At 43.6% G+C, this 27483-nt stretch overlaps 1 protein-coding gene across 3 annotated transcripts in view; it reads left to right on the forward strand.

Annotated features, from left to right (window-relative positions):
* Positions 1-27483, forward strand: part of LOC306854699 (band 4.1-like protein 1) — a 231061-nt gene that overhangs the window by 173100 nt on the left and 30478 nt on the right. For all 3 annotated transcript variants that reach the window (XM_079392905.1, XM_079392906.1, XM_079392907.1), the window contains 2 exons: positions 12774-12896; positions 23383-23430. In XM_079392905.1, coding sequence (XP_079249031.1) covers positions 12774-12896; positions 23383-23430 — 171 coding nt within the window. The remainder of the gene's footprint in view (positions 1-12773; positions 12897-23382; positions 23431-27483) is intronic.

Consider the following 27483-nt stretch of genomic DNA (forward strand, 5'->3'; position numbering starts at 1 on the left):
CACATCTAAGATTACATCTAATGTGTCTCATGAAATATCAAAAAAAGAGCCTACACCACTTGCTGAGTCTCAGCCTAACAAGATTACCATTATAGACATCATGGAGGAGAGTTCTCAACATAAGGTCAGAAGGGAAAAAAGACCTCAAAGCTTAAACTTGGGGAAGTCAAGAGACTTTGTGTATGAGACAGAAGCCAAAGGTTCAAACATCACACACGATAGTGTAGAGTCTGATGAGGACAACAATACCGAACTTGTAAAGGAGATTGTGATCTGTCATCCTGAAAATTTTAGCACAACAACAGACACATGGACATCATCCATGGCTGAAAAGCTAAATCAGCCAGCCACAAATACATATGCTGCAGCACCGCTTAAAGAAAATGCACAGTTTGACAGAGTAATGGGAAAAGACTTGCAGAGTCCGAATCAGGGAGCAAGAAAGATGCATGAAAGTTTGCATGATTCAGGAAAGTCTGATGATGCAAGAAATTTTGTAGAATGTCAAGAGCAGCTATCCAACGAAGTGAAGATTATGAACACTGAAGGCAAACAAGAAAACCCAGATTCATTCAGTGGCCCTGGCAAAGATGACCAGAAAATTGTCAAGGGTGATATCAGATTTGAAGTCATGAAAGTCATCATGATTGATAATAGCGAGAATGAAGCGAAATCTGGAAAAGCAAAGAAGAAAGAAACAGAAGATTTGGTTCTCGAAAAGAAGATAAGCAATTTTGAACTGGAAGAATCTGCAGAAATCCAACTGGCCATGGAACTGAGAAAAACTAGCCAGAGAGTTACTGGACATGTGAGAACGGATATAACAAGAATTGTTCCATTAAAACCTGAGAGAGTGAGGAGCGAAGGCTACAAAGATGACCTAGATATTGGACAAGGCTCTGAACTAATGAAAAGAAATTTTAAAAGATACAGTATGAATGAATCTTTCGTGAGACACTTTGACCCCTGTAAGTTTGAGATCAGGGACACTAGCTATTTCCATGCAAACTGCACCACAAGTCTAGTGAAAGGTAATACAAGTCAGGAATTATCTTTAGCTATCAAGGACATCTGTGTGTGCTCAGAGCATCAAGCGATAAAGAGTCTTGAGAGTTCACCAAAAGAAAGGGGTAAACAGAATGAAGACACTACAAGACATCCCAGCAGAATAGTCCACAGAGATCTTCTGCATACTGATGAGAGAATTTCAGAACTTCACTTCTCCAGACAGACAGTTAACCAAAAAATGTCCCCTCCAACACCTCCAGTCAAAACAAAGAAAGCAAGAGAATCAGGTCTCTTTCTGCGCAATAGTCGCATTTTCAGCAAAGACCCAACTCTTGAAGCCAACAAAAAGAACCTTCTGGTAATCAACATGGCATTTTTTTAATTTTCAGTCACTGGACAAACAAGTATTGCATGAACTTAAGATTGATTCACACATTCATTGTTTTCCTTTTTATAATTTAAACATACTTGTGTTTACAGTACTTGTAAAATTATACTGTTTGCTTCCCCATGAAGAGAGGGATTAGAGAAGCCTACAATTCAACCATTAATGAGTAGTTTTCTGTTTAATATGCAATCGACCGCACCAAAAATATCTATTTATTTTCAAACTATTTCCTCAATATGTTTATAATTGTCTGGAGGTTAAATGTTTTGGCCATTTGCCTCGACAGACCATTTCTTCATAGTAAATTTTGTGAAATTACATAGTACCTTAGAAAATTTTTGAAACACTAACAGCAACCAGCCTGAGCATTCAAGCCTTAACAGAAGGTTTGTGGCGACTGTCACATTAAATAATGAATGCTGTGTGATGGGCATGGGCGTACAAAACGTGGGGGATGCAGGGAACCTGTCCATCAGTTGTGAGTCAAGTCTTCCGCACGCTTTATGTAAGTAACGCTGTTTGTGACACATGGAGTTGCTCCCCAAGTAGAGCATTCTAAATCTGTCACTTATGAGGGGTATTTTTTTGGCCAATGTTGGTAATAGACAGCTCTCTAGGTTCTAGAATTGAGTCATTGTGCTGATATCAACCCAGAAAATGGGTTAATGGGGTTTCAATAGGCAATATTACTCAAAACTGTAAGTAAGTTGCAAAACTGTAAGTTAAAATGCAGAGCACGAATTCCGAGTATGGGTCACCATATTTGGCCGTATGTCACTTCACTTTCACTCTTGGGGAACCATAGTTACAAGTTTTAGACTAAAATGTTCCCCTTCATGAGAACTCCACACAGCGTCCCCTAGGGGACACTTTGGGCAATGAAATACCAACCACTCCATGCCCTGGTGCATGCCTGACCACCAAGAATAGAGGTAAACATACACCGGAGATGGGGGCGATCAATGAGAGGGCCGACACCCAGCACTAAGGGGAGTTAGAAACAGAGTGCCTGCTATCAGCGCGCCTCTTCTCTATCACCTTCCGGAGATACCCTCTAATCTCTTTAGCGTCACGCCTCCTGTGTGCTCTACTCCTGGAAGGGGGAGGAGCACAAGTGGCCATGCTAGATTTCTGGTCCTGTCTGCGATCCTCGGACCGAGACAGACCAGCCCCCCTCAAAGGTTTTGGGAGATGATCTAGAATGATGAGGAATGTACCTCTTTAAGTCTGAAGACTGCGCCCTCGCCTCCCTAAACTTTTTGACCAATGCCTCAACGGATGTGCCAAAAAGCCCAGAGGGTGAGAATGGAGCATCAAGGAAAAGGTTCTTCTCCTTACTCCCAATGTCTACTAGATTTAACCACAGATGGCACTCCGTAGCCACCATTGCGCCATCACCCGGCCTATGGCAGCAGCGGTTTGCTTGGCAGCATGGAGATCGAGATCTGTGGTGCAGCTCCTCCATAGCCTCAGGGGACAAACCCTTACCTTCATCTAGATTTTTCAGCAGGTCTGCCTGGTGTGCCTGCAACACAGCCATAGTGTGCAGAGCCCCCTGGCCTAACCTGCTGCCACATACGCTTCTGTTTCTCATGCCCTCAACCAACTCCAGTCTCTTAGTAGCACGGGCCATAACCTCCAATATCTCCCTGTATGCGGGGCTGGCGCGCTGGAATGCTCACACTTTCCTCGTCATCACCAACTATATCCACATCCTCGTCTTGATACGCCAGCAGCTTACTAACTGCCGAACCGGATGAGTAAAAATGAGAGAGAGAGAGAGAGAGAGAGAGCGTGTCCAGATCCTGCGGCTTTTGACAAAAGAAGCAGAAAGATCTCTCGTCATCCATTTCATTGCATCCCTGGAGAATAAAGACATCTGAGCTTTTTCATTGATAATTTCTCGCAATGAACACATTCAATGCCCTCGAGCACTGAACACACATGCTTCTCTCCCAAACATAGGTCGTGCAAGTCCTCAGGTGTCAAAAATCTAGAACTGTGTTTTAGGACACACTTCCTAAAACGCTCAGATTAAGTCCTATCCATGTCTCACACGCTGAACAAACAGATCACTAATGACTTCACAGGCTGCATTGCCCAATGGGATTGGAGTTTTTTCCACAGACACCGCTTTAGACACCGGTCATGCTGATGGCATTCCCCAAAGTGTCCCCTAGGGGATGCAGTGTGGAGTTCCCTTGAAGGGGAACCACATTTTAAGAATTAGAGAATTTTATAGTCACTTACAAAGTGATTTAAATGTATGTGTTTAGGTTGCAATGTATGTCTTTCTTTACTGGTGTGTTGCTTCATAAACACAGCTAACTTTAGACTGCTTCTCTTTCTTTCTTGTTCTGCTTTTCCTTTGCAGGAGCCTCTGTCCACTGCTTCTACTTTTGAAGACCCACAATATGATGTTAAGGTGTCTCATTCCACACTGTTTGCATGTTCTTGCATGTTTTTTAAAAAAATACTTCATTTTCTACTCAGGCTCTTTTAAAATCAAAATAACAATATTAAAAGCATGCTTTCGAATACTTTTTAGGTGTTCCAAGTGACAGTTTAGTGTACTTGCTCAATCAGCGGTCAGGATGATTAGAAAATTAGAATGACTTCTTACAGTAGTTTTTGTTGTTCCCAATTCAAAATCATGCATGCAAAATGTCTTTGGTCAATTAATTCCTTTTTTTCTACAAACTAGACATGTGCCTGTATTTGGTTATATGCAGAGGTGGAAAGTAACGAATTACATTTACATGCGTTACTGTAATTGAGTAGCTTTTTTGTGTAATTTTTCAAATCTGTAATTTTACTTTTACTTAAGTATATTTTGTTTGAAGTATTGTACTTCGCTACATTTTAAAACACATTAATTACTGAGTAAAAATTTTTTTTTACTCAGTAATTAATTTTAGTAAAAAAAATTTTTTTTTTAAATCGCACCCTGGAACAAACTGGCGCTAAAATCACTAAAAAGATGTATACGGACAACGTTATGGCGCAGACCCAGCTGAAACTCAAACCCCGTCATATTGTGCTGAAGTTGAACTTGAAGTAAATGAAGTGAACCCCTGGCCATATTTATGCTCTATTATTCGGTCTAAGCTGTGTTTGCCTAGGGATACCAAACTAGCAGCTTATAAAATCTCGACATCACCCCTTTGCAAGCATGTAAAGGTAAGGTAAATACTTGCATCATTGCATTGGTGGTTAAAATGAAGCTTTGACAGTTTAGCAAAAGGTTCTGCACAAATTAGCCAAAACGACAGTGGTGCAGGGTGTGCGATATACTGTATATCATCTGCGATAATATAATTTGCCGATGCAAATTAGCTTTATAGCTAACTCTGGCACAACACTTTTGTTGTGCATCGTCCCTGTATATAGTAAATTAAATAAACTAAGCTAATATCGTAATTGTTGTTTTAACGATGTGCGATTTGACATTATCAGTATTTAGCCAAAAACCAAACAAAACTCTCCTACGGATGTCGTGTCCTCCGTTTTCTCTAAAGAACCAGTCTTGAAGCCTTGGGGTTTTGATGCCAGAATTTAGATTTTATTATCAGAGACAATAAAACCGAGAGATGCTGCAGCGAATCTCCCGAATCTGTGTTCGTTCCCTCTTAAATACAGTTTTCCCCCTAAGGCGTGTTCTATACATTTCCTATAGCATTATTGTTTCTAAGAAACAGTCTCCATCTGTTTCCTAGAGCAGACAATAGCCCCTCTGTATGTTACGTTAAGTGAAGAGACATGACTTTGTCAAAACAGGATGTGCAGTTTTACTTTAAACCATACGTCTGCACATTCCATTCTTCTGCAGACCTCTACACATGTAGACAGATACAATTTTTCGTTAATTTAGCCACTATATTGAAAAAATACCAGGGCTTATGTTTGTTTTCTTCTAGAAGAGACGAAACGTAATCAGATCTAGCAGTTTTAATGCTTTTCTGTAGGATAGGGTACTTTCCTGCCAAGCTATACAAAATACCTCTTGTTTTGTTTTCCTCCAGCTGCGCTCCATTTTCCGGGCTGCTCTCTTTAGGGTGTAAGTGTGCTCATTATACCACGGATTCAGACTGTTTTCTTTGATCTTCCTTAAGCGTAAAGGAGCAAATGTATCTAAAGTGCTAGAAAAGAGAGAGTCCATAGTTTCTGTTACATCATCAAGTTGTTCTGAGCTATTGGATATGCTGAGGAATTGAGATAAATCAGGAAGATTACTTACAAAGCAGTCTTTTGTGGTAGAAGTGATGGTTCTACCATACTTGTAACAAAGAGTAGAATTTACAGTTTTAGCTATATGGAGTTTACACAAGACTAGAAATTATCTGAGATATCATCGCTTTGCTGCAGAATTTCAACACCACTAGATTTAATACTGTCACATGGAATTGATGTTAGAGTATGATTTCGACAATGAGTAGGTCCTGAAACATGTTGTCTAACCCCAATAGAGTTCAGAATGTCTATGAATGCTGATCCTAATGCATCTTTTTCATTATCGACATGGATATTAAAATCGCCAACAATTAAGCCTTTATCTGCAGCCAGTTCTAACTCAGATAGAAAATCAGCAAATTCTTTAAGAAAGTCTGTATGGTGCCCTGGTGGCCTGTATACAGTAGCCAGTGCAAAAATCACAGGGAATTTATCACTAACACGTGTTTCTCTAGATAATGTTATACACAGCACCATAACTTCAAACGAGTTATACTTAAAGCCTGCCCTCTGAGAAATACTGAGAATATTGCTATAAATTGTAGCAACACCTCCCTCTTTACCTTTTGGACGTGGCTCATTTTTATAGCAGTAATCTTGGGGGGTAGACTCATTTAAAGTAATGTATTCATCTGGTTTTAGCCATGTTTCTGTCGAACAGAGCAAATCTAGGTCATGATCATTGATCAAATCATTTACAAATAGTGCTTTTGTAGAAAGGGACCTGATATTCAGTAAGCCAAGTTTTATAAATAGTTTCTCTGTATTGTAAGCATTTTTTATTTGTTGAACATCAATTAGATTGTTACTGTTAATTTGGTTTGGATGTTTTCGGTATTTTCTAGTTCGGGGAACAGACACAGTCTCTATAGTCTGATATCTAGGTGAAAGCGTCTCTATGTGCTGAGAATTAACTGACTTCTGTGACGTGAGGTGGCTAGCAGACGGTCGGTTTAGCAAGTCTGTCTGCATCCTGACCTGGGCCCCAATCAGTCAAGTACAAACTCTAAGACTATGTGCCATATTTCTAGAGAGAATAGCGGCACCACCCCAAGAGGGATGAACACCATCTCTTTTCAACAGGTCAGGTCTGCCCCAAAAACTTGTCCAATTGTCTATAAAACCTATTTTATTCTGCGGCCACCACTTAGACATCCAGCCATTGAGTGACGACAGTCTGCTATGAATCTCATCACCCCGGTAAGAAGGGAGGGGGCAAGAGCATATTACTGTGTCTGACATCATACTTGCAAGTTCACACACCTCTTTAACATTATTTTTAGTGATCACCGACTGGCGAAGTCGAACATCATTAGCGCCGACATGAATAATAATCTTACTGAATTTACGTTTAGCATTAGTCAGCACTTTTAAATTTGCCAAGATGTCAGGCGCTCTGGCTCCCGGTAAACAATGGACTATGGTGGCTGGTGTCTCTATTTTCACGTTCCATACTATAGAATCGCCAATAACTAGAGCACTTTCATCAGGTTTCTCAGTGGGTGCGTCACTGAGTGGGGAAAACCTGTTTGGCGTTTTGATTGGAACGGAAGAGTGGTGTTTTGACCCGCGACTAGGCCACCTCACAGTCACCCAGTTGCCCTGCTGCATGGGCTCTACCGGAACTGAACAATGTACAGGACTCCCTGAGCTAGTCGCATCCAAAACAGTATCTACAGCCCTCACATTCTTACTTTCCTCAGTTAAAGTTTGGATGCGTGTCTCTAGTTCTAAAATCTTCTCTGTCAGCCTAACTATATCCCTGCATTTATCAAATGTAAATCCCTCGTCGCCGACAGCTATATCCCTGCATTTATCACATGTGAATTCCTCATCCCCGACAGAGAGAGATAAACTATACATGTGACATGAAATGCAAATAACAAGAGAAGGAGAAGCCATTACTCATGATTAGGAATGATTTACTTACCACTGTTGTTTGATGAACTCGTGAGTTCAAACGGAGCAAGAGAGAGATCAAAAGGAGCGAGAAAAAAGAAAACAATAATAGGCACGAATAGAAACGCGAGTGGAAATGCGAATGACAAGCTAACCGGCTAACGAATGGCACACGCGTTGCACTAGCGGTTTTAGATTAAAAGCAAACGATCAAATTAGTCAGATTAGTTTGATAGATAATATCAGAAATATGGAGGGAATTAATTTATATTTTATCACTTTAAACAACAGAGAGTGATAGTAAAATTCAGCAGAAAGCGAAGCTACACGGAGCTACAATCGCAAACCTCTCAGCAAACCTCTCAGCAGAACGGCAGACAGAAGAAGAAGCCAGAAGAGCAAGAGAGAGATGAAAAGGAGCAAGAAAAAAGAAAACAAAAATAGGCGCGAATAGAAACGCGAGTGGAAATGCGAATGACAAGCTAACCGGCTAACGAATGGCACACGCGTTGCACTCGCGGTTTTAGATTAAAAGCTAACGATCAAATTAGTCAGATTAGTTTGATAGATAATATCAGAAATATGGAGGGAATTAAGTTATATTTTATCACTTTAAACAACAGAGAATGATAGTAAAATTCAGCAGAAAGCGAAGCTACACTGAGCTACAATCGCAAACCTCTCAGCAGAACGGCAGACAGGAGAAGAAGCCATTCTTCAGTCACTGAAACGTGACTGAAGAATGATTCGCTTACCACTGTTGTTTGATGAACTCGTGAAAAACGGAGCAAGAAAAAAGAACACAATAATAGGCGTGAATAGAAACGCAAATGGAACCGCGAGTGACAAGCTAACCGGCTAACGAATGCTAACGTGCTGCATGCGCGCTGCACTTGCAGTTTTAAAAAGTGAACGATCAAATTAGTTTGATAGATAATACCAGAAATATGGTGGGAATTAAGTTATATATTATCACTTTAAACAACAGAGAGTGAAAGTAAGATAGAGATTCAACAGAAAAGCAGAGCTACAACTGCAAACCTCTCAGCAGCACGATAGACAGGGACAGACAGAAGCAATCGATCATCTAGCTGTGAGCTGCTTCACTGATGATTGGAGTTTGGAGCAAAACTTGGAGAAAGCTGATGCAAGGGATTGTTATCGTGGGCACTTAAATACCATGAATAATTCTAGATGCCTCATTATCCTTTGATTTGATGCCTCATTATCCTTTGATTTGTTTGATTTTATTTTTTAGAATGCTCATTAGCTTCTTTTCCATTAACTGGTTAAAAATATTTCAACAAAAATTGCTGTCTGACAGTAGGTGGCACTTATAGAACAACAAATATACAGCAGTTACCACTGTTACCTAAAGAAGCATTACCATTTTCTGTTTCTGACGCCAGTTTGTCATGTAAAAGACAGGAAGTTAAACTGTATTTACATACATACAGTATGTTAAACAGTATGGGGTTTCTCATTTGTTTAGATTATAGCCTTCATTTTATTGTGTGTTGTGTTATTGTATTTAAATGTTTATGGTTATTTTTTATTTGGAAAATTAAATTTATTAAGGACGCAATATTGAAGTTTTTTTTAGTAACCTGTTTTTAGCAGTGTACTTAATTTCTGTGGTAATACAATACTGGTTTATCATGACAAAATCTTCAGCAATTATCGCGACTGTCGAAAACTGTCGAAACTGTCACGTGCCTACTGCAAACCATATGATAAAATTTACCTGTTGGGAGAACAGAATGCATCAACATATATGATCTCATGACTGGATCATTACACTGGATCATTTCACTCAAGCATGATCAATGAATGAATGAATGAATGAATGAATGATGCATTTATATAGCACTTTTATTGTGTATTGCCGTACACCCAAAGCGCTTTACAATCAACTGCTCAAAATCACACCCATGATTTCTTCATATCTCCATCATTACGGTTTGTTTCATTATGTGATGTAGAAAAACGCTACTCTTTTTCTTTCCTTAACAGCAGCAATCTCACTCTGCCCTGGAGGACGACTATAATTGTGAGTTTGCTGGCTTGAAGGACCTGGCCATCGAGAGGAAATGTTCGAGTATGACTGTCAGCTCCACTTCAAGCCTGGAAGCTGAGGTGGATTTCACTGTCATTATGGACTTACACAGTGATGTGGAGGAATTTTCTAGAGGCATGACTGAGTTGGTTGAGAAGGACAAATTAGAGCTGGGCAGGGAGAGTTTTGACAACACTCCCAGGTCTCACTCCATCTGTCACATGAATTTGCAAGATGTATCACCTGGAAGAGAACATCTCCTTGAAGATCGTAGTCACCAAGATATAGAACCTGTAAGGGCAAGTTCGTATTCCATAAACAGGTCAAGCGAGGAAGAGATCTACACAATTGTGACATTCATTACATCATTTAAATTACATTATCATATTGCAAATTGTTTTGTGCCTTTTTTTTCTCAGTGAATATCATTTATGTTTTGGTAAAATATTTGAATTTGTTACTTTTAATTCTTTTCATTCTACTTCATTGTGTTTATTATTATTTAATTTATTGGAAATTCCTAAATCAAAAAGGCATCCACAATGATTTAACTGTATTGGAGAAGATTTTCTGAAGTGAAGACTACAACAGCAATAGTAAATCTACTGCAAACATTTGGATTTTAATTTAAGGCCCCTTGTAGTATAAGGGTGTTTTCACACCTAGTTTGAGCCCTGCAAACGCTCTTGGAGCAGTTCAGCTCGAATATGTGAACAAACATGTGATCTCAGACTCCCCTAAAAGGACCCACAAGCAAACCGTACTCAGAGGGTTCGTTTGAGAGGGACCGAGATGCTACGTCCCCCTCTAGGGGACACTTTGGGGAATGCTGCCAGCATGACTGGTGTCTGAAGCACTTATTAAACAACGCCAGTCCTATTGGTTCACGTGGCCTGTGACGTCATAGGCAGGTACACGAATGTATAAAAGGGTACGTCACCAACTTTGTTGTCTGAGGAGTCTTCCAGAAGGGACCCTAAGAAGGGGAGCAATCACCGAGATATCAAACAGCTAGTCCCGCACAGCTAGCCTAAATAACTACAGTAGGTAAACCCTCCTATGAGGTTGCCCAGACCACAAAGAGTGGGCTATCTACTTACAACCCTAGCAGGGAAGACAGCGCTGTCTAGGTGGGGGCTCCAGGAGTTAATCTTTAAAGACCCTAAGAAGGGGAGCAGTTACTGAGTTTGCACATGGCTATCCTCAAATAGCTAGGCTCTAGGAAAGGGGACCACTGCAACTGCCAAGACCATCAGCAGAAGGCTGTCTAATTATAAACCCTATAAGGGGAGTCAATGTCAGTCCCACAGTAGGCTAGAGAGCACTGTTATATTGACCAGAGGCTCACAAGATACAAGACTGTCAGTACATGATTCGCTAAAGAGTGTACACATAAAAAAACATTAGCCCAAGATCAAAGCCTGATGCAAGCAACAACCAGAACACTTGGTGGCTGGACACAGCTATCCTCGAATAGCATTTCCCTCAGATAAGGCTGAAGTTTGCCCAGACCATGGAAGTGGGCCATCTACTTAAAACCCAAACAGGGGAGACAGCACAGTCTAGGCAAAGGCTCAAGGAGAACATTACTTAAAAAACCCACAAGGGGGAGTAGTCTTCGGGCTGGAACACAAATATCCTCAAATAGCAGATTCTTAGACAAAAACTTCAGCACTTATCTTTGAGAGCTTGTGCCACGGGGAACCCAACCTAGTCATAGACGTCAGGCTAGAACATAGATGCCCTCAGACTGCTATATTCCAGAGCAAAGCAAGCTTGAGCTGCAGCATAACCATCCACAGACAGCTTCCCTTTGAGCATAGACTGTTCACTTAAAGCACTCAAGAGGGGGAACAGTCTACTCAGTCCAAACTTACTAATTCAGAGGGACCATCCACTAAAAAATACCCAGAAGCCTGGAGAGGAAGCCCACACCTAAACCCATGGAAGGAGCACAGGAAGGAGCATTCCCAATAACCACTCTAGGTGACTGAAACACCCTGGGAGAGAAATCTCGCAAGCGTTTCTCCACAGAGCATTCAGTATATCCACGCCCAGCAAGGCTCTCCATACACAATAAAAAGCATATTAGAGCGGCTCAGCTGAGCTGAATATAGCTCCGCCCGTGATCTCACAATCTCGCAAGCTCGGAGCTAAAAACGACTTGGTGCTCACACTTCATCATTATAGCAACGCAGTAAAAGCATAATCCATGGCATCAGGCAACTGCATCCGTGCTGCGGCAATGGCCCGAGACACAAAAGCTTTTGTTCAATTGACTGAAATGTGTTGTTAAAGCTCTGCAAATATTTTGACTGGTGTCATGATCAGAGATTGCCAGCTCTTCCTCACCCTCTTCCATGTCCACTTCATCTTCCAAATTTTCCAGTAGGTCAGACTCCAGCATTCCACTGCTGCACAGAAAGCTGGAGTTTTGGTTCTTGTGAAGTTGTGGGTAATAAAGGGTCTGAGGATAGGTGCTGGAGTGGTCCAAGAAAAGAACGGGTACTCTTTTGAGTCCACTATATTGTGAACACCAAAAGGAATGAGGTCACTTTTGACTGGTTCACTTTCTGGTGCTGGGTTTGGTTCATTTAAAATGAACTATATGTAAAAGCACCCTTAATGTGAAATTTACCCATCATGCAAAATAAATAAATAAATAAATTATACTAATAAAAATAATAACTAACAGAATTACTAATAAAAAACTAAATTACCAGACTCGTCATTATGGAAAAGAATAAAAATGATAAATAAAATGAATAAGAAAGAGTTTCCTCTTGACAAAAATTGCAATATTTTTCAAATGGGAAATATTTCATTTCGATTAATTTATATATTTATTAAATGGCTAATAATAATTAAACATTTTGTATTGGACCTCCTCTGTTTTACTATGAAATAAAAATATTTTGGATACCAAGCACATTTTTTTCTGAAACATGTCATTAGTGTCATTATTGATCACATACATATCATGCATATGTGTAGATCATGGCCTTTAAATCTGTTATACATCTAATTATACCTTCGAACAAAACAGATTTTACTTATTACTATTTCTAATATTACTGTTTGCGATAGTACTGTTTGGATTATGTGATATTACTTTTCGTAACAAGTACTCAGCAGACATATTGTATACCCCACATACTAATGTAACTGTTTTTTCCTATTTTTATTCATCAGCCCCCTATTGCCAAGAAAGACCCCAGTGCAGTGAATGCAGCCCAGATGTTGAGAAAAGGAGCAGTTAAAATGGAACTGCATTCTAATGGCTCTGAGGCTCCTGTCAAAGACATCTCTGACCATGTAAGAATATAACTATAATATCATTCCTACATATTAATACTGAAATTTTTGGATTTTCTATGCTCAAGTTGCTGAATTTCATTTTAAAAAAGTTAATAAAATTTACTTTAAATACTAACTTAAAATAGCTATTAAATTCTAATTCAAGATTGTAAGAGGTGCAGAAAAGTCTCCTTTCTACAAATGTTAAGTTTGACCAAGGTGGTCTTGCTGGAATGAGTGTGAGTAGACCAGTTGTCAGTATGCAAACAGTGTTGTGGAAAAGTATAATTTTATACAATTTATACACTGAACATTTGTGATGTAAATGAAAAACAATATAAGATTAAAACAAAGGGTTATGTAGGTAACCTAGTTCTTTGAATGAAGTCAACATGCCACAGTATGGGTCAGCCTTGCTAAGGATGAGGTGTCAGGAGACAGTATAACAAATTAACCATGCCCCCCTTGCAATCACTGTCTATAAATACAGGTGCGAGGTAGCCAGCACTTTCTCTTTTGCCGACTAGTGACAAGTGCTCCCCGAGTGACCACGCCGTGTGGCGTGTTGACTTCAATCACAGAACTAGGTTACCTACGTAACCCTTCGTTCTATTTCATCTCAGTCAACATGCCACAGTATGGGTCTACTGTGTACCAGATAAGGTCAGGAGGGGAGATAAAACCCAAGTGGGGCAATGAAACTCAAGGAAACCAATTCATGCCAACAGAACATTTTATTAGTTTTCCCCGTTATTTACACAATTAATTCAGCGGGTTTTTACCACCTTGAGATTGTCTACATAAGGCAGATCACATCTGCTCTGCTGTTTGCAGGACAGTAGATGAGACTGTTGTAGCAACATCCAGATGATAGAATTTGACAAATGTCACAAATGATGACCAAGCTGCACACACATCCTCCAGAGAGGCACCTTTAAACAATGCCCAGGAGGCAACCACTCCTCCTGTAGAGTGGGCCACCACTCCCGTAGGAGGAGGCATCCCTGCGCTGTGATAGGCTAGCTCTATCACCCTGACCACCCATTTTACCAGCCTCTGCTTGGACACTGCCTGGCCTTGCACAGAGTACCCATAACAGACAAACAGCTAACATGCCTTATCTGTTGTGTGCGAGAAATGTATCTTTTCAGTGGCCTAACTGGGTAGATTAGATGCAGTCTGGATACAGTCTGGAAGCAAAGGGCAGAACTTTTGGCAGAAAGGAGGGGTTTGGAAGAAGTGAAATAGATGAGCTGCAAATTTCACTCAACCTCTTAACTGAAGAAACAGAGAAAAGAAATGCAGTCTTCAACGTAAGAAATTCCATCCCTATCGCATCTAATGGTTCAAAAGGAGGTTCTGTCAGAGCCTTTAAGACAATACCCAGATCCCATGAGGGAATTAGCCAAGCTCAAGATGGACACAATCTGTCAGGCCCCTTCAGATAATGCCTGACAAGAGGTTGAAACCCAACTGTGTAACCTCCATAGCCTTCATGATGATCAGATATAGCAGCTACATACTCTCTCAAGACTGATTCCGTTAATCCAGTCTCCAGCAGGAATTGGAGAAATGACACCATGGTGACCCCCTTAGCAAAGCGATTAACGACCAGGAGGTGTAACCAGGAGGACTTTGGCCCTCAAAATCCTCACCTTGGCTAGGACTGCAGGCAGAAGTGGGAAAGGGGGAAATGCATACAGTAGTACTAAGGGTCATTTGTTTGCCAGAGCATCCACCCTTAGGGGCCCTCTGGGGCCCACCATTAAATACCACAGGGGACAGTGTGTGGTTTCCTGTGTCGAAAAACGATCTACTTTGGCCTTCCCAAACCAAAGCGAGATGGCCTGTACCACTGCTGGGTGAAGTCACCATACTCCTGGTCTGGAACCCCCCTGGACAAAAGGTCGGCTGCTACATTGTCCTCTCTCTGCAAATGTACAGCCCTCAGGGACACCCCTTGAATAATTGCCCATAACAGGAGATCCCGGGCCTTGCTGTGTAGTGATATTGAACGTAATCCACCCTGGTGATTTATGTATGACATGACTGTTGTGCTGTCTGAATGAGCAATCACCTGCTTCTCCTGAAGCTGAGGAATAAAATGGATCAAGGCCCGAAAATACTACCTCCAGCTCCAAGAGGGTTATGTGTGCTTCTATCCAAGAGGCATCCCATTTTATCTGTACTGGATTGCCTCGCCAGACAGCACCCCAGCCTGCCTGTGAGGCATCAGTTTTCATGGTCTCTCTTGAACATATCAGGCCCAGCTTGACTCCCTCCTTTAGGCCTGGAGTTGAGAGCCACCACTTGACTGCTGGAAGACAATCCAGGTCCCTTGGAATCAGTCGCTATCCATTCTCATATGGACTCACTTTGTACTTTGCTAACCATCGCTGTAATGGGCGCATGTGAAGCAACCCCAATGGTACCACCTGACTGACTGCTGCCATTAGGCCAAGCAGTCTCCGGCCTGACCTCACTGTAACTTGCTCCTTTTTGAGGAACTCGGACAGACACTCCTCCAACACTGACTACCTCTGTGGAGAGATCAGAGATGCTCTCATTATAGTTGAATTCAAACTCAAGCCTAGAAATATCACTACCCTTGTGGGAGTGAGACAACTCTTTTTGCTGTTCAGAGTCAGCCCCAATTTCTGCAAGTGGGCTAAGACCACCTTTGTGTTGCTCCTGGCTTGCTGCTCTGTAGGAGAGCAAATTAACCAATTGTGCAGGTAATTGGCAATACGTGCAATACGTATACCCTGGCGATGAAGAAGAATGAGTGCCGCATCCATACATTTGGTGAAGGTGTGGGGAGCCAATGAGGGACCGAAGGGGAGAACATTATACTCATAAGTATTGCCCTGAAAGTAGAATCTAAGGTACTTCCTTTGGTCCTCATGAATTGGGATGTAGAAATAAGCGTCTTGGAGATCCACACTTGTGAACCAATACCCTTGTCTGATGAAGGTTAAAAGGGTTGAAAAATAAAGTGTTACGGAATGGCAGTCGCTTTAAATGATTATTGAGATTCCTGAGATTCAGGATGGGTTGAAGACCCCCATCTTTCTTTGGAATCAGGAAATAGGTTGAATAAAACCTCTGCCCTATTGATCCCAAGGGCAGGCGTGTTATTGCTCCTTTTCCTAAAAGAACTGAGACTTCGTCTTTCAGAGACCTGCACTGTGTCTCTTCTCTCAAAACAGTAGGAACAATCCCTTGAAATTGGGGTGGCTTGGACTTGAATTGGAGCCTGTATCTGAACTCCAAGGTGCTCAGCTCCCATGTACATTCAGTGCATTGGCGCCAGTGGAAAAAGAAAAACGTGAGGCCGAAGGTTTATAACCATCAGTGGCGGTTTCTTCCACCTGCTGCACGTGTGCTGGAAAACTCTGCCTGCCGTGTCCTATGAAAGGACTGCCGAACTCCTTGGCTTGGTTTTATGGGTGCCCCTTGGGCAGCAGACCAGCGCTGACCTACGAAGGCCCGGCTTGATAATTCTGCCCGAGCACAATTGCTGCTTCCAGCTGATGTGCGTAGCCCACAAGTAGCTGGTGCTCGACCCACTGAGTCAGTTCTCTTGTCCTACGAGACTGATCTAAGGCTGCTTCTGCAGGTGATCCAAAGACCTCCCCCAGCACTAATGGAGCTGCAATGACTGCCATGCAGTCTTGATCTAACAGATTAGCTTGAGATAGTCATACCTGATGGCATGCTTGAACCATATTGGCCATGGATAGCCCCAGGCCTTGAGCATGCGCACTTGTCAAGTCAAGTCAAGTCACTTTTATTTATATAGCGCTTTTAACAATGCAAATTGTGTCAAAGCAACTGTACAATATCAAAATAGGAAAATAGTCATGTAAAATGATAACGTCTTTCCTCAGTTGACTGTCGATTATCCTGCCATGCTTTTTAGGGTGTGTAGCATCTCTTCCAGTCCTGGCCATAGCCTCCATTAACATAGCAAATGTGGGTCCGATCTGAGGAGCTGTAGCAAGCCCATAAGATGTTGCCCCTGTCAGGTTGCCCAGCTGTGTCCTGGGGAGTGCTGTAGAACTAGGGGCCTTCCATGAAGACTGCAACTCTAAAATCGGGAAGTATTGGCAACCCCTCTGTTTTCTGTCGATGCATTTATCAAACACTGAGGTTGATGTTGAAGCAGCTTGGGAAGGAAGTTTTGCATGCTCAGCTGCTCTGGAAATCACTGCTTTGTCTGAAGGGTCCAGTGCAATAGCCTCTGAAGTCTCCGACGCACTATCCCCTGTTTATGACTCAGAGATGTCATCTGGTTCTGAAGGCACTTAATTTTCATCCCTTCCAAACACTCCTGGGGCCTCATTTATAAAGCGTGCGTACGCTCAGATTTGATCGTAGAGTGTGTATGCTTAAATCCACACCAATTCTCATATTTCTAAAAAATGCTTAGCGTCACATCAGGGTCTGAGCAGACATACGCACTTTTTCTTGTTGGAGTACGTCTTAGGTTACTTGTGTAACCCTAGTTCCTCGAGGGATCGAGACGCTGCGTCAAATGACGCTTTGGGGAACGCCTACAGCGTAACCGGCTCTGAATACCAATCAAATCTGTCCAGAAATGGGAAGGGACGTCACGGGCGAGGTGACGTAATGACCAGCTGGTACAAAAGCCCGTGCTGTGAAACCGGCATCAGCTTCTAGAATGAAGCAAGCGCTGGCAGGGATGCCGGAAGTGTGGCTCCGTGACACAGCGTCTCGTTCCCTCGAGGAACTAGGGTTACACAAGTAACCTAAGACGTTCCTCTTCAGGAACTCGAGCTGCGTCAAACGACGCTTTGGGGAACGAGATACCAACGGCTCCAGACTTCCGCACCCCTGCCCTGTGTGTCCACAAAGGGCGCACAGCTAGGGCAAGAGAACGGAAGAACCTGGAGTGGCTCACATGTCCAGGCCATAGAGCCTGACGAAGGTCAGAGGCGTGGACCAACCCGCAGCGTTGCAGATGTCCTGAATAGGGACACCTGCGAGAAAGGCCTTGGAGGCCACCACACTCCTAGTGGAATGAGCCCTGACTCCCATCGGCGAGGGGAGGTCAGAAGACTCATAAGCCATGTGAATGGCATCCACAATCCACCGACTGAGGGTCTGCTTGGAAGCAGGCAGACCCCTCTTAGGAGGACCGTAGCACACTAGCAACTGGTCCGTCCTTCTCCACATGGCAGCTCTGTGGACGTACGCGCCCAGTGCTCGCACTGGACACATACGGTTTAGCTTCAGCTGGTCAGGATCCCGAAAGGGAGGAGGACTAAGGGCCTGCAGTACGACAGGCTGTGGTGTGACAGAAGGAACCTTGGGGAACCTGCCTGAGGGTATAGAAAACTTTGGCCATGCCAGGCGCAAAGTCCAAATGGGTAGGGGCCACTGAAAGGTCCCCCACTCTCTTAAGAGATGCCATTGCCAGAAGAAACACGGTCTTCAGAGAGATGGCGATCTGAAATCTCCTCGATAGGCTCGAAGGGAGGCCTACAGAGAGCGTTCAGTACCACAGCCAAGTCCCAAGGTGGGACCCGGGACCGTACCGGAGGCCTTAGCCTCCGTGCACCACGGAGGAAACGTGTAACTAGGGGTTGTGCGCTCACTGTCGATCCACCAAGAGGGGTGTGGTAAGCAGGAATTGCCGCCACATAGACCTTCAAGGTGGAGTGGGCTAACCCTGCCGAGCCTGCAGGAACTCCAGCACTGTACCTACTGGGCAGTTAACTGGGTCGAGCTGGCGATCTCTGCACCATGAAGTGAAGAGTCTCCACTTCAGGACATACAGTTTCCTCGTAGAGGGAGCTCTGGACTGGAGAATGGTCTCAACAACCTCGGTTGAGAGACCAGAAGCTATCAGCTGTGCCCCCTCAGGGGCCACACCCACAGCTTCTATAACTCCAGGCAGGGGTGCACAAGGGTGCCTGCTGCCTGTGAGAGGAGATCCCTCCTGACTGGAATCTCCCATGGGGAGCCGTCGAGGAGGAAAATCAGGTCTGAGAACCATACTCGGCCCGGCCAGAACGGGGCTACCAATAGCAGCCGGTGTCCGTCCCGGCGCACTCTCTCCAGAACTCCGGGGAGCAGAGCAATCGGGGGAAAGGCATAAAGACGAAGCCTCGGCCACGTCTGTACCACGGCATCCAGCCCCTCGGAGCTGGATGACGTAGAGAGTACCAGAGGGGACATTGTGCTGCCTGAGTAGCGAAGAGATCCACCTGAGCCTGGCCAAACACTCTCTAGATCTGCTTCACCACCTCGGTGTGAAGCATTCATTCCCCGGATAACAGCCCCTGCCTCGACAGGGTGTCTGCTCCCCATTGAGATACTAACTCAGATGCTCTGAAGGGAGCGGCATGCTCCAGGTGACCCTCTAAGTTGAGGGCAACAGTGCCAGCTCGACCGGCAGGAGAGCCGGGAGGGAGCAGCATGCTCGTAGGTGACCTCATAGTGAGGGGAGCAATGCTAGCTCTACCAAGGCAGAGCTCTGGAGAGCGGAGCACTTAACTCTCTGCATGAGAGGGAACTTAGACACTCAGAAGGGAGCGGCATGCTCAAAGGTGACCCTCAAAGTTGAGGGGAGCAATGCCAGCTCGACCAACCAGGAGAGCTCGGCCTCATAGCCCAGACAAGGATCTGGTGTGCCAGCCTGTACAGGGGGCGCGAACCGCAGTCCTCCTTGGTGGTTGCTATAAGAGACCACCAATGTGTTGTCGCTGCGAACTAACACATGGCAACCTCTTAGGTCTAGGAGAAGTATTTCAGAGCCTGAAACACGGCCAGCATCTCGAGCCTGTTGATGTGCCAGGCGAGATGATTACCCCTCCACCAACCGTGGGCAGGGTGGCCACTCATGGCCGCTCCCCAACCGGTGAGGGATGCGTCCGTCGCTAGCGTATGCGGCGACAAGGAGCTTCCAACACCAGGCCCTGGGACAAGAACCAAGGTTGTCTCCACATGTCCAAGGCACGTAGGCACCGCCGCGTGACCTTGATCATGCGAAGCGGGTTTCCCCTCGGGGAGAACCCCTTGGTCTTGAGCCACCACTGTAGGGGTCTCATGTACAGCAGGCCAAAAGGTATCCCGTTGGACGCAGCTGCCACCAGACCCAGCAGTATCTGAAACTGCTTGACAGTGAGTGACTGGCCTTCTTTCACCCTCCTGACTTTCGTTAGGATTGACTCGATCCGAGCAGGAGACATACGTGCCTGCACCGTGGTCAAATCCCCACCACCCCCAGATAAGTGGTTCTCTGTAATGGAGAAAGCACACTTTCCTTGGGGTTCAGTCTTAACCCCAACACTTTTAAGTGAGCGAGAACAACACCTCAATGTCGAGCCGCCCTCCGCTCTGATAGAGCGAGAATCAACCAAGGTCGATGTAATTGAGTATGCTGCTCCTTGGAACTATGAAGTACCGGCTGTAGTACCCGGACTCTCTTCGGAAGGAAGACCCACCTCGATGGCATCTTTCCTTAAGAGAGTATCTACCTCTTGTTCCATTACCAGAGCCTGCTCGGGGCCCACAACGTGGAATTCACCCCATTGAATTGAGGCGGACGAGAATCACACTGGATTCTGTAGCCTCTCTCTACAGTGCGCAGGACCCATTGAGACACATTTGGCAGTAGTATCCACGCTGCAAAATAGTCTACTAAGGGAACCAGTCTCTCGAGACTGGCCTCTGGTGTAACCCGGAGCGGCTCGTTCGGTGCCCTGAAGCGGAACCCCGGAAGGGAACGGCCGAACTAGCTGCTCCAGAGACCCCCGAAGGGGTGGCGAGCATCTCAGCTCCGCTACGATACCGGGCGAAAGAGACTGAGATATGCGCTCGCTGGAGACCGCTGCGCCCTGAAGCACCATATGTGGCAGGGTTGGCAGAACGATCTCCTGAGGGCGCTGGGGGGGGCGACGAACGCACAGCGGGGGCTACCCTCATAAGCCCTGATCTCACTCACATCAGGGCTTCTTGGCCGAAGACGTCTTCGCCTGCTTGGCTGGGAGGTCTTTGACCGCGCACCCTTCTTACCGCCCCAACCCGCTCCCGCGGGGGCACGCTTGCCTATACGAGGAGCCAGCACGCGGCAGGGGCTGCTCTCGCCCAGCAGCCCCATGAGCTAAAGAGCGGCGAGGGAGAAACCGCTGGAACGCCGCCACCTGCCTCCCGAACCAAAAAAGGCCAGACGGCAAAGTGGGGCGTCCAGAAGGAAGGCCCTGTCACGGTTTTCCATAAATCCGACAGGGTCAACCAATGATGCCTCTCTGCCGCCACCAGGGCTGCCATAGATCGCCTTGACGGTCTCCCTGGCGGCGCGGAGAGACAAATCAGCGGTTTTGCGGAGTTCACGGATGTGCTCCGCACTAATCCCCTGCCCTCATCCAACTCCTTGAGCAGGTCAGCCTGGCATGCCACCATGATGTGCAGACATAAGCCAGCCCGACCTGCTGTCGCGTACCCCTTGCCTTCAGAGACGACGCAGCGTCAGGGGACAGATAGCTCGCCAGCGTCTGTTCCACCCGCGGCATCGCTCTGTAACCGCGTTCACTCGTCCCCATCACACTACCGAAGTAACAGAATGAGGGGACGAAGAGGCGGGCCGAAATATTTTCCCTACAACCTCGACACCTCAGTGTGGAGGTCGGGGGAAAAAAAGGGCAGGCTCAGATGTGGAGGTGAGTCTGAAACCGCAGAGAACGCAGTATAACCCTCTCTGCGGTTCGACAAAACACTCCACAGGCTCCTCATATGGGACAACAGAGATTTGAATACCAATCAAATCTGTCCAGAAATGGGAAGAGACGTCACGGGCGAGGTGACGTAATGACCAGCTGGTACAAAAGCACGTGCGGTGAAACCGGCATCAGCTTTTTGTCATTCAGCGACGCGTTCTGTGACTGGTGAGTCCTTTTTACCGTTGTCTGTTTGAGGAGTGAGGCGCAATACGGGCTGTGTGTTCCTTCGTGCAAACGCTATTTGTGTGCGGAGGACACACACAGTCTGTGTGTGCTTTGCTTGGGAGCGAGGCATGCGGAGGCAGCCCTCGAGGGGGCTGACTGTCCGCACTGCGTGGGTTTTCCCCTGCGTGTGCTTCGCTCCCGAAAGGCTCTTTTCTCCGGAGAGGGCTCTTTCACTAGCGTTCCCCGCGGCACTGACCCGCTTCCGCTGAGGCGGAGCGGAGACGGCGTTCGTGGGGTTCTCAACGGGATCTGGCAGAGGGATCGGAGACGAGCGAGTCTCTTTCTCCATCCGCACCTGCCGGATCCCGCGACCGCTCCCCGAGTCCGGAAGCACGCGTGGTGGTTTCTTCCCCTCGGGCAGCGGCATCGGCGCTTCTCGCGTCTTCCTCCGAGGAGGTTGACATGGGAGGCGTCGAGCATGTTGCACCCACTCTGTTGTCCCATATGAGGAGCCTGTGCAGTGTTTCAGCTAAATGAATAAATGTATTCAGAGCCGGTTACGCTGTAGGCGTTCCCCAAAGCGTCGTTTGACGCAGCTCGAGTTCCTGAAGAGGAACTGCAGGTTTTTGGAAATGTAAGCTGTTCTTGCAGCTCGCTATTCTAAATAAAAGAATTTGGATGATAACTGGTGATCTTTTACATCTTAAGGACATTAATTAGGAGTTGTTTACAAGCAGAGAGCTGAAACCATTCATTTGCGAGATCATTTATGATTCGTAGATTTCACATCTGAAAGAGACCCATGCGTGCATTTTCTGTACGCACGTTCATTTTATGAATCACACGTACGCATATTTGACAGATGATCGTAAGATCAATTTTAAGATGGACGCTGCCAATGAAAACTCATAAGGGTGGCGGCATGGCCGTTTTGACGATGGCAACATGTTGACTGAGATGAAATAGAACATAATATTTGTAATATACAAAATATTACTAGTTAACTAAATATGTTATTAAAAAAAAAAACTGGTAAAATGTGAATCAGTTTATTCCAGGGACAATATTTTAAATGAAACATCCGTGGTATGTTACTGTTTTTGTCTTATCTTGTGTCTCATAAAGTTTCTTTCTAGAATATAACTGAAAATAAATGACATATGCCTTCCTGGACAACTGGGTTAAAGGCCTCAAGTCCTCATTGTCATGTGTCTTTCTCTCTTGTCCTATATAAAGATACACTTTCTTTCTCTCTACTTTTGTGTCTACTTCAATACAATATAGTCAAACTCCCAACAATCGTCTCCCAAATATTTTGCTGTTATGTCTTGCTCATTTGCTTTTCAGGTGTAAGTAGCAGTGAAATAGCAGTAATATACAAGAAATGCTTATACTGTTTCATTAGTCATTCAGCAATCTAAAAGCTGGTTCTTTTATTTTTACCTTTATCATTCATACATGGGATAAAAACAGTATTTCACTGCATGCTACTATTGTGCCATCTGCTGGCAACGAGACTGTATTTTCAGGTTTTATTGCTCTTAATTGTATTGCCTTGGTGCTTCTTGATTCTTTTCTCATGTTTGTTGCAGAAACTGGAAGAGAGCAGGCTTAAGGAGGCAAAAAAGAATGAGTCCCCTGTGAGTCTGTGCATATAATCACTCAAGTCAAGTCAATAGTCAAGTCAATATTGTTTGTATAGCGCAGGGGTGGGCAAATTTTTTGACTCGAGGGCCACATCAAATTTTCCACATTAAGTGAGGGGCCGCATAATAGGTTTATGACAAATGAAGCTTTGAATTATTATTTTTTTAATTCTAAATTGACACTCACTTACTACTGTACTATGTATACATGGCAGTTATTTTCTTGTACCATCTCTACCTATTTTTATGAACACTTTATGACACACAGATAAGTTGCATTGGTGTACAAGTCGATGTATAAGACACATTTTATCCTTTCATTCAGAAATAATGTAAAATAAACGAAACGTTTACAAACATTAGAAACGTTTTTTATATTCCCTACACTACACAAAAAGTCCTGTAAATTTAGCAGTGTTCAGAATAGAAAAAAGAACGAAAACATAAGTAAAAAACAAACACAAATTATAGTGGCATTCACCATAAACATATTATAAACGCGCAGAATATGCACAATTTAAACTCACTTGCCTTTTCTCATTCATCACCAATCCTGATGTGCGCGCTTTGCACTTGACCTTGATTGCTTTATGTAAGTCGCCTTGGAAATCGCAGCACGTTTCAGATGAACAAATGCAATTTATAATCCAGAAAAACTGTACTATATCCATTTTCATAAAAATGTGTGTGGAAAACAGAAGAAATCATATCTTTGCAAGATAAAATGACAAATTATTTCCATGTTTTCCCCAAATTACAGCACCCGTGAGCAGGAGGATAACACTGGCATTTGTTCTGATACTGGAAAGTCTTTTAAGCATTTTTACAATAAAGGCATTTTTCAAAACAAATGAACACTTTCACATTTTTAAAACATGTAACTTATTTACTATTGTGCCAGTTTTGTAGTGTATATAGCTATTTTGACTTTTTATTTTGTATTCGCTGTGCGGCTTGAACGCGGCGGCGTCCGTCAAAAATAGACGTGGCGCCTGTCTTTAGTGAAGCCCCGCGGAGAGCCGCTTCTGAAACGTGCCGCGGATTGACTGGAGTGGTGGGATGGTGTAAATCAGGGGTTATATACTGCACTACAGGCTACAGCGCCATCTATTGGATTTTACTGATACTGCATATTGGAACAACTGCATCACGGACTGGATTAAAAGGCCCGTAGTTTGCCCACCTCTGCAAATTCGTATAATTTTTTTTTTTTAATCCCTCGCGGGCTGGGTGGCTTTATATCAGCTTTACAGTATTTAGATGGGGAAATAGTTTGTCGAAATAGTGTCACTCTCCTCTGGCCAGACAAAATCAGCAGTTTAAATCTAGGCTAAAGCAGAATCAGATTGTGCAAAGGACTCATCTGGTTCCTGTGATCTTGAAACAGACTAATATTAGCGTAGATAGCATTCTTCTAACAATGTAACAAGTACATCAGGTGTTTTTGGAAGTGTTCCCGGTTCCGGTTGACCTAATTAATGCAGCCTAACAATCCTTTAACGGATTTGAATTATAGAAATGCAATAATGCATTATGTGTAAGCCAGGCTAAAGAGATGGGTCTTTAATCTAGATTTAAACTGACAGAGTGTGTCTGCTTCCCGAACAGTGTTAGGTAGATTGTTCCAGAGTTTGGGCACTAAATAGGACAACGATCTCCCGCCTGCAGTTGATTTTGATATTCTGGGTATTATCAAATGGCCAGAGTTTTGAAATCGCAGCGGACGTGACGGACTATAATGCGATAAGAGCTCACTCAAATACTGAGGTGCCAAACCATTCAGGGCTTTATAGGTAATTAGCAAGATCTTAAAATGTACAATGTTTAATATGGAGCCAGTGCACTGTTGACAGAACCGGGCTAATGTGGTCATATTTCCTGGTTCTAGTAAGAACTGTAGCTGCTGCATTTTTAACCAACTGGAGTTTGTTTATTAAACGTGCAAAGCAACCACCCAGTAAAGCATTACAATAATCTAACCTCGAGGTCATGAATGCATGAATTAATGTTTCTGCATTTGACATTGAGAGCATGGGTCATAATTTAGATATATTTTTAAGATTGAAAAACATGTTTCTAGCATTTGTAAAACTGCATTTTTCCAAGGAAAGATTGCTATCAGGTTCCTAACCAGAGGTGTCAAGTAACGAAGTACAAATACTTCGTTACCTTACGTAGAAATTTTGAGTATCTATACTTTACTGGAGTAATTATTTTTCAGCCGACTTTTTACTTCTACTCGTTACATTTTCACGCAATTATCTGTACTTTCTACTCCTTACATTTTAAAAATAGCCTCGTTACTCCTATTTCATTTCGGCTCGTTTTCATTCCGGCTTGTCATTGTCATGGGCGTTGCTAGGTCATTTTTAGGGGGGCTTTAGCACCCCTAAATTTCTGTTCAGCCCCCCTAAAAATCTTGCGATTCTTCCCCTTTAAATGTCAAATGGCAGCAGACTTCTGGCTCCTCCCCATCTTTCTGCGCGTTCTTCAATCCACAGACTGCGGTGGCGCTGAGGAGAGGACAAGGTGTGTGTTTATCGATAGATTGTTATAATATCTACATCTGTGCAGTTCTTTGTCTTAAATACAGTTTACAAAAAGTCATGGGAGAGCAATCGGTTTCCAATCTTCTGTAAAGTTTTCGCTGCATTCACCACTCATCACACCACAGCTGTTTCCTTCAGCGAAAGCCCTTAACACATTATACGCATACTTTATAAAACGATCACGTTATTGCTATTTTCATTTGAAAATTTAGCTTTCAATATAGAACTTAATATTACAGTGCATGTGGCATTAACTACCATACAGTTATGCATGGAAGTGATTAAAGACAGTGACAGACAGCACTCAGTCAGTGCACTCATTTTAATTGCATATCAGAGTGATTGACAGAGATTGAAACATTGTGTGTCCTTCTCACAGACTGCTTCAGTTTTGCGGGTTTTTATTTATTTTTTTACTTTTAAAAGTTAATTACAGCACCCACATAGTTTAATCCATTGTCCAGCCTTATAGCTGTGTTGTTTATAGTGCTAATATGGATAGTCAGTGTAAGTTTAAAGTGATATGATGTTTTATGTTTACAATTTTCTGTTTGTACTTGAGCATAGAAAAAGATTTGTACTAGTAATGCAAACAGTAACATTTTTGGTTTGTACAGTAAACAGGTGTGTGTATGTGTGAGATCAGGTAGACTTGTATGTATTTGGCTTGTACTCGGATGTTATACCCATCTATGCAATACAGTGGAATACTGCAATATGTTTAGTATACCATCCTACCCTATTAATAATTTTTTTTGTAAATATTTATTTCTTTTTTATTATTATACAATCATTGGGGGCTGAGCCCCCCTAAAATGAAAATCCTAGCATCGCCCTTGGTCATCGCTCAAAAAAAAAAAAAATGTAATAAAAACCTATCCAGATAAATCACGCCATCCGGATAGAGTGAATTGTGGTTGGATGAGAATAAAAACCTATACCATTCCGACACCCTATTGGTTTGTACGCGATCCATCGCACCTGCACATGACACAAATCACGTCACACTCAAAAAAGATTATTTCTTAAAAGTTATTATTTCTCCACTACTGGCTCATTTATCAAACGGGTGCTTTCTCTTCGTCCGTTGCCCTCACAGATTCCTGCAGCTAAGCTTGGATGTACATTTACATTCCAATAAATGTTATTGATGACATGCCTCTGAAGTTTGACTTTTTGCACCATTACAATACTTACAGGCAACTAGTCATCATATCTTCCGCTCCATGAAACACGTTAATGCTCAGTAGTACACATGGTTTTTTAATGTATTTGCATTGTACTAAAATGCGTTCATTTTCAGTGGGAACATATCCGGCTGAAACAGGTAGCCTAGTGCATCCCACATTTTTCAACATTAACATTTTAATATAACATTATAGTCATTATGGCCTTTAGAAAAAAATTTTTTTGAGGAGGTGGGGTAGTGCACAATAGGCCCCTGTGCCGTGGCCTAAGCTTTTGTCCTTAATGGCATTTTTTTTCCTTCCATTACTTT

Source organism: Barbus barbus (assembly GCF_936440315.1).
Source record: "Barbus barbus genome assembly, chromosome: 35".
NCBI lineage: Eukaryota > Metazoa > Chordata > Actinopteri > Cypriniformes > Cyprinidae > Barbus > Barbus barbus.